The sequence below is a fragment of the Pyrus communis genome, chromosome 6 (genome assembly GCF_963583255.1).
Source record: "Pyrus communis chromosome 6, drPyrComm1.1, whole genome shotgun sequence".
Taxonomy (NCBI): domain Eukaryota; kingdom Viridiplantae; phylum Streptophyta; class Magnoliopsida; order Rosales; family Rosaceae; genus Pyrus; species Pyrus communis.
Window position 1 is genome coordinate 377262 of NC_084808.1, and position 13540 is coordinate 390801.

At 39.7% G+C, this 13540-nt stretch overlaps 1 protein-coding gene across 1 annotated transcript; it reads left to right on the plus strand.

Moving 5' to 3' along the window:
• Positions 1–658: 658 nt before the first annotated feature.
• On the plus strand, positions 659–2935 carry LOC137737270 (uncharacterized). Its single transcript, XM_068476706.1, has 3 exons — positions 659–1237; positions 1787–2368; positions 2675–2935. The coding sequence occupies exons 1-3, from the start codon at positions 659–661 to the stop codon at positions 2933–2935; spliced, it is 1422 nt and encodes a 473-aa protein (XP_068332807.1).
• Positions 2936–13540: the final 10605 nt, after the last annotated feature.

Here is a 13540-nt window from a genome sequence, read left to right on the forward strand (position 1 = left end):
ATATTCATCCAATTCAATGATTCTAGGGAAATCTGAAGGTTAATTTAAGTGGACCTAATTAACCCGGGGTGTTGAGTTTCATAATTCATCGAAAGACCAACTGAAAATCATCTTGTATGCAAGTGTGACATGTGTGGAGAAGAACCTTTTAGTGTTTTAAGTGTTTAGTTTTGCATTCTTTGAGTCTAGTTTACTGTTTTAACCTTTGTTTTAAGTTTTTGAGTCAGTTTCCAAGTGATTTAGTAATCCCTCCTAATCCCTGGTTTAGAACGATCCCTACTTATACAAATACTACAGTTGTCACAAGAGGGTTTTAATTTGTGTGCTTATTTAGTTCGCATCAAATTTTTGGCGCCGTTGCCGGGGATTAGCAAACTTTGCTAACCCCTTGGATTGTTTACTTTCTGTTTATTTAGTTATTTTGTTAAACATTCTTACCTTGTTTTGTTTTTCTTGTTTTAGGTACTAGTGCATGACTCGGAGTTCTCAATCGATTCGTGAGCATATCTTGGACTTTGACAGCGATTTTGAGAGGACTTTGAGACGAAAGAGGAAGCAACACCAATCAAATCCACCAAGCCCGGAACCTGACCTCGAAGAACAAGTTCTAGAAGAGGAGGAGGAACCCACGGCAATGATCTTTGAAGAACCACAAGTCATGGCCGTGGACAACCGGACACTCAAGGAGCTTTCGGCCTCGGGATTGGATAATGCCGCACCTTTGTGTATCCAATATCCCCCACCTGCCGAAGGGAAGACCGAGGAGTTCGAGTTGAAGTCAAGCTTGCTCCACCATATTCCGAAATACCATGGGTTGTCCATGGAGGATTCGAACAAGCACCTGAAGGAATTTGAGGTGGTGTGTTCAAGCATGACTCCCGTCAACGTTGACGGAAGTATATTGAAGATGAAGTCGTTTCCATTCTCATTAATGGACAAAGCCAAAGATTGGTTGTACGAGTTAGCTCCCGGAACTGTCACATCATGGGAGAGCATGAAGAGGGCTTTTCTGGAGAAGTTTTTCCCAACTTCTCAAATCATCCTTTTGCGTAAAAGGATAAGTGGAATTCAACAAGATGAAGGTGAGTCTTTTCCTACGTATTATGAATGTTTTAAATCTCTTGTTGCTTCTTGTCCACAGCATCAGATGAAGGAGGTGTTACTTCTGCAATACTTCTACGAGGGGCTCCTACCAATCGAACGTCAAATGCTCGATGCCTCGGCGGGTGGAGCATTGGTGGACAAGACACCCATGGCGGCCAAGGTCTTGATTGCTAACCGAGCGTTGAACGCTCAACAATACGAAGGAGTAGGCCAAAGAGGACCCCCACGGCAGCAAGTACATGAGGTAAGTTCCACACCCGACATTCATTCACAATTAGCTAATCTTACTTCCATTGTGTCTCAGATGCCCGAAGGAATGAGGATGCAAGGACCAACTGTATGCGGAGTGTGTTCTATCCAAGGACATGCTACTGAGAAGTGCCCACAACTCATTCAAAATGGTGGATGGGAGAGCGCAAATGCAATTGGGTTCCAAGGCCAAAACCAACCGAGGAACGATCCATATTCGAACACGTATAATCCAGGTTGGAGAGACCACCCAAACTTCAAATGGAGGGAGCCCCAACAACCACCACAACAAGGAGGCTTTAGGCAACAACCCCCGAGCTTCTACAACAAGCCATACGCACCCACACAAGCACCTCCACAATCTGCCCAAACAAGTTCAGGTAACACTTTAGACAATGATACACTTCTTAAGTTACTAACGAATTCATCTTAGGGGCAAGAAAACCAAGCCAAAGCCATGCAAAACCAAGACAAGAGGGTGGAGCAGTTGGAGAAACAAATTGGGCAGATTGCAGATTTTGTAGGGAAGTTTCGTGAGCAAGGCCAACTTCCTAGTTCTACCATTCCAAACCCCAAAGGAGGCTTAGAAAGTGCGAAGGCCATACTCTTGAGAAGTGGAAAAGAAGTCGGGGCAGGTCTTACACCATCACTATCAGGTCTTAACGAGGACGAAAAACTGAGGATTGAAGAGGAGGAAATAGGACAACCCACGGCAAAGGTGGAAACACCTTTGCCGCAAGCTTCAAGTGATTCCAAAGTGTCCAATTCGGCCAAAAAGGGTAAGAATGTGTCAAATTCGGTTCCTACTAATGTTTTTCCTCCGAATGTGCCTTTTCCTAGTAGGTTTATGCAATCGAAGAAAGAAGAAGCCGAGAAGGACATACTTGAAACATTTCGGAAAGTTCAAGTAAACATACCCCTTTTGGATGCAATCAAGCAAGTCCCGAGGTACGCCAAGTTCTTAAAGGAGCTTTGCACCACTAGGAAGAGGATGTCGACGAAGGAAGTGATAAAGGTAGGTGAAAATGTCTCCGCCATCTTGCAACGCAAACTACCCCCCAAATGCAAAGATCCGGGTAGTTTTACCATTCCTTGTGTCATAGGTAATACTCGTTTTGAATCTGCCATGTTAGATCTAGGTGCTTCTATAAATGTCATGCCATATTCAATTTATGCATCTATGAACCTAGGAGTATTGAAAAATGATGGTGTAATCATACAATTGGCTGATAGATCAAACGCCTATCCAAAGGGAGTTTTGGAAGATGTGTTAGTGCAGGTAAATCATTTAATCTTTCCGGCGGACTTCTATGTGTTCGAGATGGATGAATCTGACCATGCCCCTACGTTGCCAATCCTCCTTGGACGACCATTCATGAAGACGGCTCGGACGAAAATCGATGTGTTTAATGGAACCTTGTCCATGGAATTTGATGGGGAAGTTGTTAATTTTAGTCTTTCTGATTCTATTAAGTATCCTAGTGAAGGTCATTCATGTTTCTCCATTGATATAGTTAACTCATTGGCGCAGGGATACTTTGAAGATTTGAACGCCGATGCACTAGAAAATGTCATTACATGAAGCATGGAAGTCAAAACCAAGGGAGGGGAGCTTTTGATGACCCACGACACACACACTCCATTGCATGCCGTGCCTCCTAGTGTGGAATGCCTTGAGTTGGTTGCCGCCCTGGAGTCACTGCCTAGGCACGAGGGTAAGTTTTCTAACTTTGAGTCAATTCCCATTTCGACTAATAAGCTACTTCCATCCATAGTTCAGGCACCTCTCCTTGATCTCAAGCCATTACCAAGCCATTTGAAGTACATTTTCTTGGGGGAAGAGGAGACCTTACCGGCCATTATTTCTTCATCACTCACGGCACAAGAAGAAGAGAAACTAGTGCGTGTTTTGAAGGAGTTCAAATCTGCCCTAGGTTGGACTTTGGCCGATATCAAAGGTATTAGTCCCGTCACATGTATGCATCACATATTTCTTGAGGAGGGGGCCAAACCAACTAGAGAGGCTCAACGCCGTCTCAACCCTCCGATGATGGAAGTAGTGAAGAAGGAGATAATCAAACTCCTTGATTGTGGAGTGATTTACCCCATCTCCGATAGCCGTTAGGTCTCACCTATCCAATGTGTTCCCAAGAAATCTGGAGTGACGGTTGTGGAGAATGCGGAGAATGAGCTTGTGCCCACTCGAATCCAAACCCGTTGGCGCGTATGCACTGATTATAGGAAGATAAACGCCACCACGAGGAAGGACCACTTTCCATTGCCATTCCTAGATCAAATGCTTGAGAGGTTAGCAGGTCATTCATTTTATTGTTTTCTTGATGGATATTCTGGTTATAATCAAATTGTTATTGCCCCGGATGATCAAGAAAAAACCACTTTTACATGCCCCTTTGGTACATTTGCTTCTCGTCGCATGCCATTTGGTTTATGTAATGCACCTGCCACATTTCAAAGATGCATGATGAGCATATTTTCAGATTATGTTGAGAAAATTATTGAGGTTTTTATGGATGATTTCAGCGTTTTTGGTAATTCATTTGATGGTTGTTTGAATAATCTTAGTTTGATTTTAAAACGATGCATTGAAACTAACCTTGTGTTAAATTGGGAGAAATGCCACTTTATGGTTAAACAAGGTATTGTTTTAGGTCATATCATATCTGAAAAAGGAATTGAAGTAGATAAGTCTAAAATAGATCTTATACGCTACTTACCCTCTCCTACTTCGGTGAGAGAGGTTCATTCTTTTCTTGGTCATGCAGGATTCTATCGACGATTTATCAAGGACTTCTCCAAGATTGCACAACCATTATGCCGTCTCCTTCAAAAGGAAGTCTCTTTCGAGTTCAATGATGCATGCTCCACGGCATTCAAGCACTTAAAGGAGGCTCTCACTTCGGCTCCCATTATCACACCTCCGGATTGGAGCCTTCCATTCGAGTTGATGTGCGATGCTTCGGACTATGCAATTGGTGCTGTTTTGGGGCAGCGAAAGAACAAACAACCTCATGTTATTTATTATGCATCTAGGACACTAAATGATGCTCAATTAAATTACTCAACCACTGAAAAAGAATTACTTGCTGTTGTATTTGCATTAGATAAGTTTTGATCCTACTTACTTGGTACTAAAGTTATTATTTTTACTGATCATGCAGCTCTCAAGTATTTGCTCACGAAAAAGGAGGCCAAGCCTAGACTAATTCGATGGATTTTGCTTCTACAAGAGTTTGACATTGAGATTCGGGATAAGAAGGGCGTGGAGAACGTGGTGGCTGACCACCTAAGTCGAATGGTGCATGAGGAAGAATTGCCAATTTCTGAAACATTCCCCGATGAACAATTAATGTCTATCCAGGTAAGTGAGCCTTGGTATGCAGATTTGGTGAACTTTTTGGTGTCTAAACATATCCCTAGCACACTTAATAAGAATCAACGTGATAAGCTTAAAAAGGATGCTAGGTTTTATGTTTGGGATGACCCATACCTCTGGAAATTTTGTCCCGATCAGATTGTACGACGTTGTGTGAATGAATCTGAGTTTCAATCTATTTTAACATTCTGTCATTCATAAGCATGTGGGGGACATTTTGGCACCCAACGCACTGCCCTTAAGGTTTTAGAATGTGGGTTTTATTGGCCAACCATTTTTAGGGATGCTAGGACATTTTGCCTTACATGTGATCGTTGTCAACGAATGGGTAATATAAGTGTTAAGGATCAAATGCCACAAAACCCTATACTTTCTGTTGAAATATTTGACGTGTGGGGAATTGATTTTATGGGTCCTTTTTCTTCATCACATGGTTTTCTCTATATCTTGTTGGCGGTGGATTATGTTTCCAAATGGGTGGAAGCAAAAGCCACCCGTACTAACGATTCCAAAGTGGTTGCAGATTTTGTGAAGTCTAACATTTTTGCTAGGTTCGGAATGCCTCGAGTACTTATAAGTGATGGAGGTTCACATTTTTGTAATCGCACAATCGAGGCACTGCTCAAGAAGTACAACGTTACACATAGGGTTTCGACACCCTATCATCCTCAAACAAGCGGGCAAGCCGAGGTGTCGAATCGGGAGGTAAAACAGATTCTTGAGAAGACGGTTGGGCCAACAAGAAAAGATTGGAGCTTGAGGTTAGAGGATGCATTGTGGGCTTATAGGACCGCCTACAAAACACCCATAGGAATGTCCCCCTTTCGGCTTGTTTATGGCAAGCCATGTCACTTACCTGTGGAGTTGGAGCACAAGGCTCATTGGGCCGTGAGGAAGTTCAACATGGATGTAGATGAGGCGGGAACTCATCGTAAGCTTCAATTGAATGAACTTGAGGAGATACGGAATGAAGCTTACGAGAATGCCCGTATTTACAAGGAAAAGACAAAGGCCTTTCATGACAAGATGATTCGCACCAAGTCCTTCTCTGTTGGATAGAAAGTGTTGTTATTTAATTCTCGTCTTCGTCTATTTTCGGGTAAGTTACGTTCACGTTGGATAGGACCCTTTGTTATTACTAATGTTTTTCCTCATGGTGCAGTCCAAGTTCGTAGTTTCAAAACAGGTCAAGAGTTCAAGGTGAATGGGCATCGATTGAAGCCTTACTACGAGAGCTTTGTAGAACATGATGTGGAGGAGACCACCCACTATGCCGTGGGTTCCCATGAAGGATGATCAATGTGGCATCGTCCGGCTGCAAGACGTAAAAGAAAGCGCTTCGTGGGAGGCAACCCATGCAAATAACAAGGAGAAGATGGAATCTACACTCCATAACCAGATTTGCGTCCCTAACCTCTTCTCTTTGTTATTTACATTCTGCCATGTTTAGTGTGTTTAGTCGCTGTTTTTATGTTTACTTTTGTTTGGTGTGGTTTTAAGCTTAAAACATTGAGGACAATGTTTGATTCAAGTGTGGGGGGGGGGGGGGGGTACTTAATGTTGTTGATGCAAATTCGTGGGATTTTATCACCCATAACTTCCAATGTTGTTCCTTGCTGTTTTTAAGTGTTTTTAAGCTATTTTAGAGTGTTTTAGTGTGTGTTAACTTAAAAATCCGAAAAACCCATAAAAATTTGAAAATTTGTTTTGAAAAACCCAAAAAGAGTTGTTTTTGTGTGTTTGTTTGTGTCGTAGGGTACCTTCCAACACAATGATGAGGATTTGGTTTTTAATTGCATGATGGTTAAAGAAAGTTACAAACATGGATGGACGTTTGATATACTCTTTGGTTTATGATAGGAGCATATTTATGCTACTTAGTTATGTTGTTTCCTTGCATTTAGTTACTTAATTACTATCTATTTTAGTCTTTTAAGCTATTTTCGTATGTTTTTAGGTCCTAATGGCAAAAGGAGCAAGAAAGTGCATTTTGAGGCTATTTGGAGCAGTTTTGGGCATGGATTGGATAGCTTAACAATGGAGCAAAGAGGATGGACGAAATTGAAGTCAAGAAGGGCTAGGAAAGGCTACAAATCTGGAGAAAGAAGTTCAAATGCAAAGAAGATAAGGAAATAGCAAGAAATAAGGAACCTTATCCAACCTTATCTTATCCTATCCTAACCAACCTTATCCTTTCCTAACTCTAACATTATCTTATCTTATCCTATCCTAATCTTTTCCTACCTTAATTCCAACTTCAAAGAGGACTCCTTTTCACATTAAATCACCTAAATATCAAGTTCTAGAAGCCCTATTTTCGTGCATTAAGTTTATGCCACAAGTAACCCTTCTAGAAGTTCTAGAATCTGCCACAAGGACCATTCCTTGTCCTCCTTGGAATCTAATTGAAAGTATCCTTGTTCTTTGGTGATTTGGAGTCCTAATTCCTCTCCTTTTCAGCCCAAATTCGTGCCTCCCCTTCACCCTATAAATACTTGATGTCACAACACTCAAAACCCACCACCCTCTACCACAAATTCACACCACACCATCCACCACACCTCAAGAGCCTAAATTCACACAAATCCCCATTGTTGGCAGCAAGGAAGGAAGGAGGAGCCACCTGGAGTGTTTCTAGGTGTATTCTATCTTTGTTTTTAATGTTTAAGATTTATTCTCTTTGTTTTGTTGTAAACATGAGGAGCTAAACTTGTTTTAGCTAGGGGAGATTTTGAAACCATGATTATATTTGCAATATGAATTGATTAATTCCAGTTGTTATTTCATAAATTGTGAATGCAATTTACTTAACCGTTTGATGGATAACTTATTCTTGTGTTGTTGATTAAGGGTGCACACTTAATTTGCATGCTTGAATTTGGTGCTAGAATATAAGGGAGTTTCACATAATCGTTACAAACTTATGTTCACAAGTAGTTAAGGTTGTTTTCACAATCATGTTAAGTAAATTCCTAGCATGAGTATCATGATGTCATAGTTACAAGTGCTTTGTCAATGCTTATGATTTTCATTGAACGTAATGATCTTTGATTGTATCTCTATTATGATGTCATGTAGGGAACTTTTGAAGAATGCTTTGGGTTGTCGTATGATGTCATCCAATCCAATAACTTAAGGAAAATCTGAGGGTTAATTAGTGATGTCACGGTTAATCTGGGGTGTTGAGGTTCATGGTTTATCGAAAAGCAACTGGAAATCAATTTGTATGCAAGTGTGTCATGTGTGGAGAAGGACCCTCTAGCTAGCTAATCACCCATCCATATCCCCAAATTCGTCCAAAGTTTATTTAAGTCTTTTAGTTACTTGTTTTTATCTTAAATTCGTCAAAAACCCCATCCCCTTTATTTAGTTGTGTCAAATCTGTCCTAATTAGTGTTTTTGAGTGTTTTGAGTCAAAACCAATTCTATTTTCGTCCAAATTGAGTCTTAGAGTCTAGTTTGAGTCTTTTTTATTGTTTTGTGTTGTTTAGAGTCTTTTAAGTTTGTATTGAGTCATATAAGTTTAGTTAAGAGTCTTTTGAGTTTGTTTAAGTGTTTTGAAGCATATTTTTGTATCTTTGAGTCAGTTTTCATTAGATTAGCATCCCTTCTAATCCCCGGCCTAAAACGATCCCTACTTATATCTATACTACAATTGTCAAAAAGAGGGTTTAATTTGAGTGTTAGAATATTTCACATCAGTTTATGCTTGTTTGTAGTTATAGTTTACGAATTCACATGTAATCACAAAGGATAAAATCAGTTTTTGTAACATGCTTGAAGGAATGAACTCAAACTAACGCTATATCCCTGTGAGACTTGAGCCTAAACGTTATTTGGAGAGTTAAAATCTGTGCATTATTGTTTTCTAAAGTCGTTGCATGATCTCATTATTCTTTGCTTGGTTACTACTTAGAAGGCATTTCATCACTTAGTTCCAAATGCTAGAACTCATGTCCATTTCATTCAAAGCATGTTATTGAATTGCATAACACATATTCAAGATGAAGTTGTGTAGTGACCACCATCAAAGCCAAATAGCCATGTGCCCTTCACTCATTTTGTGTTTAAGTTTAACCCCATTGAGCCGTGTTAGCCACGTTCTTTGTTAACCCATATCATCCTCACCTAGCCTAGATTAGGACCATCCGTACCCTTGTTCTTGAAGCATAGTAAGCATGAATGAATTCCTTTTGATTAATGTGTTGCACAAAATAAGTGTGGGGGAAGGATTAGTGATGTGAGTTATGTGCCATAGGCACGGCTAGAAAAAAAAAAAAAAAAAAAAAAAAAAGAAAAGAAAAGAAGAAAAGAGGTAAAAAAAAGAGTTCCAAAGTATTGGTTGTTGAAGTAAGGGTCCAAAACAATGAATTAGGCCCTAAGAGTTGTTTGAATCTCCCCTATTTGTATAAGAGTTGATTTCTGCATTCCAAGTGAATTCTAAGTCTCAATTTCATTACTTTGCTTGCTATTGCTTAAGGAACTTTTGTTTATCCCTATCTTTCCTTGTTAGCCAATACCCCAAGCCCCGTTACAACCCTTGACTCCTATCTTGAGTGTTGTGCATTTCAATTGTGGAGTTTGAATTTGGTATGAGCATATGGTGTCACTGGTTCTCGCATCTAAGTAGTAGCATCCCATTCATGAGATCATATCTAAACATGTTTAATTACTCGAGAAATTGCATTCTTTGTTATAACATATGTGAGTACTAGTCTCTCATGTTTACATCAATCTTCTCACATATAACTAGTGTAGGGTGTGTAGTCAGAAAATCTGAGTGAAAATTGAGTGCATAACTAGTGAGGAATTGAGGGAATTCTCTAAGGCATGTTACTACATTCAAAATGTGTTTTAATTGATTAAATGCAAACTAGTGAATGGTGACTATGATTAAGTATGTGCTCGAGGGGAAGGAAGACTAAAAGCTATGTGAGTAATGATCTTTGACATGTCATGTTTCATTGGAAATTCCTGAGGCAAACGTTGGAAGGTTTAGGTTTTGTTGTGTTTGTTTTGTTTTGTTTTTTTTCTTTAAGTTGTTTTGTTTTGCTCGAGGACTAGCAAAAGTTAAGTGTGGGGGAATTTGATAGGAGCATATTCATGCGACTTAATTAGCTTGTTCTCGTGCATTTATGTTGTGTTTCCTTAGTTATTTTAGTGTTTAAAGTCATTTTTGTGTATTTTCAGATTATAAGGCCAAAGTGTGCAAGAAGATGCAAATTGGAGCCTTTTGGAGCAAAAGAGGAATGAATGAGTTGAAGACTTGAAGAAACGATGAATTCTTACTCCAACGATGAATTCCTACCAAAACGAGGATTCCTACTCAAACAAGGATTCCTACTTGAAGTAGGAAAGTTAACCCTAGGTTTCCCGTTTTGGTAACCTTTCCTAATCTTAAACGTCCGTATTTTCTAGCCACTTTGAAGGCCTTGTAGGCACTTTAGGACACAAAATGAAGGCCCTAGGCCTCTTAAACACCCTTGCCGTGCCCTTTTCTCTTCTCCCCTTCCCTTGCGGCAAGGGGGGGTATTTAGGTCCAATGTCATTCACTTAAACCCTATTTCCCTCTCCTAACCTAACCCTAGCCGCACCTTGCAGCCATCCCCTTTAATTTCTGATTTAATTCCCTAATTCTAGCAGCCTTTGAATTAACTTTAATTTAATTTTAATAAGCTAGGGTTTATTTTCTGAAACCCTACACATTTTTACAACCTAGCCGCACCCTATTCTACTCATGGACAATTTTTCAGCCACTAATTCCATATCAGCCGCAAATCCATTGATGCGAGTTTTATACGCACACAAATTAAACCCTATTTGTGACAAATGTAGTAATGATGTAAGTAGGGATCGTTCTAACCGGGGATTAACTAGGGGTGCTAATCTATTTTGAATTGACTTGAAAACACAAAAACTAAATGTAAAGACTCTTAACAAGACTACTATGACTCAGAATAACTTTGAAATATTCAACTGCCTTAAACAATCAAATTGACTTAAACAGAAACTAGAACTTGATTTAGACGAATTTGAAAGTGTTTATGACTCCAAATGCTTAAAGACACAAAAATAAAACAAATACGAATGATTAAGACTCAACGAAATATGGGGGAAATGTGTTTGGACGATATTAAATTAAATGGACAGAATATAATTAAGAGCAAAATGTAAATATGAATGTGATGAAAATATGGATGATGGAATAGCCAAGGGGTTCTTCTCCACACATGTTACACTTGCATACAAGATTGATTTTCAGTTGGTCTTTCGATAAGTTATGAAACTCAACACCCCGGGTTAATTAGGTCCGCTTAAATTAACCGTCAAGTTCTCCTTAAGTTAATGAATTGGATGGGTTAGCGCAACGCAATTCACCACATTCTCCAAAAGTCCTTTACGTGAAAAGCACAATAAAGATACAATCAAAGATCATTAAGCATTATGAAAACTATAAGTGTTGACGAGGCATTCGTTACTATGATGAGCATGAAACTAGTGCCAAGAATTCATTTAACGCGATTGTTTATAAGCAACCTCCACTACTTGTGAATATAAGTTCATAATGATTAGGTGAAATTCACTTATATTCTAGCGTCATATTTATGCATGAAAATTAAGCGCGCATTCTTAATAAACATTCATAAATAAGTTATTAATCAAACGGTTAAACAAATTGAATCCACAACTTATGAAATTCCAACGAAAGTTAATCAATTCATATTGCAAATATAAACATAGTTTCGAATCACCCCCTAGCTAAAGGGGGTTTAGTTCCTCATAACTTTGAAATCAAAGAAACACCTAAACATTCCAACAACTCAAACTTGAATTGTATGAATGTTTAGGCCCTCTTATCTTCCATTCCTCATACGTACAAAACAAAGAGAATTAAATTATAACTTTGAAATCAAAGAAACAGCCAAACATTCCAACAACTCAAACTTGAATTGTATGAACGTTTAGGCACTCTTCTCTTCCTCTTCGTTGTGGCACAAGGTCTAAGGAGATGTTTAGGGCTTTAGGTGTATGTGGAATGGAGTGGGGAGTGGTTGGAGATGGAAGAATGGATTGATGGGGAAGGCACGGCACAAAAGGGAGTTTGTGTGTGTGAATGGATGATTTTCTGAAATGGAAGAGTGAATGAGTGAATCCCCCCAATTGAATGAAGTGTGTGTGGTTTTTATAGGGAGAGAAAGGGTGAGAATGTGGCTGCAATGCATGTGAAAAACAGCTAGAAAAGTGGGTGGAAAGCTGGAATTGCACAAGGGGAATGCTGGAAAGTGCAAGGGAACCCACGGCAATGCTTGTTTTGGTGCATGTGTTGGCTGTTTTGTTTGTTGGGAAAGCATGTGTTTGCATGTGAATGTTGTTTGTGTGAGGTGTGTGTGAATGCATGTGAAATGTAAAGGGAAAAGCTGGAAATGCTAGGAATGAAGGCCACGGCAAAGGCTTGTGGATGAGTTGGAAAAACATATGAATGCTGAAATGGGAATGAAGGCCACGACAAAGGGTGAAGTTTTTGATGATTTAAAATGTGGATGCATGATGAAGAGTTAATAAATAATGCATGTAGGGTTAGGAAATAAAATCATAACTTAAAGGGGGGATGATTAAAGGATGTGGCTAGGTTGGAAAGGTGTGGAGGATGGATGGAATTAGGGGGAATGCACGGCAATGGTGGGGAATTCTTTGGTGATGAGTGCAATGATGAAGAGTGAATAAATAATGCATGTGTTGATGAAATTGCATTTGGAAAGGTTGGAAAGTGGAAGGGAAAGGCACGGCAACAAGGAAGTGTTTGGGTGCATGTGTGTGAATGGTGGTTTTGCATGTGAATTGATGGATTGTTTGATTGGGATAGGGGTTTTGCATGGCTCAAAGGATTGTTTGATTGGGCTAGGGGTTTTGCATGGCTCAAAGGATTGTTTGATTGGGCTAGGCCCTTTGTTTTATGTCCTAAAGAGCATGCAAGGCTTCAATTTCGTCCATCTTCTTTGCTCCATGATTAAGCTATCCAATCCATGCCCAAAAATGCTCCAAATAGCCTCAAAATGCACTTTCTTGCTCCCTAAGCCCTTAGAACCTGAAAACACGCAAAAGAAGCATAAAGGACTAAAATAACTAAAGAAACATAACGTAAATGCACGAGAACTAGCCATTTAAGTAGCATGAATATGCTCCTATCATCCATTCACCCTAAGCTTTCTAAATCCCATCTCAGCCGCACCTATTCTAACCCTAGCTCTCTCTCATTCATTCTTAATATTCATTTAGCCACCATAACCCTATTATTCACTCTAAGCCGTAGCCTCTCTTCATCATTAACCCTATTTCTCCCTAAGCCGCAGCCATCATCCAAATTATTCCCATCAGCCGCACCTTTTCCCATCCATTCCAGCCACCTTCCCACTCTTCCAGCCACCATACAAACCTTCATCCACCACTCCACCACCTTGCCGCACCACCATATCACCATAACCCCATCCCTAAATCAGACAATCAACCAAAAACACCATAAAACCTCTCTGCCGCAGCAAGGAGAAGAAGAAAGAGGGACTTAGACGCGCAGAAATTCAAGTGGATTTGTTGGGCGTTCTAGGTGTAATCAATCTTTTAATCTTCATGTTTAAATTCAATTTTATTTCTCTTTCTGTAAACATGAGAGGCTAAATCCCTAGTTAGCTAGGGGGTGATTCGAAACCATGTTTATTCTTGCAATATGAATTGATTACCTTTGGTTGGAATTTCATGAATTTTGGATTCAATTTGTTTAACTGCTTGATTGATAAC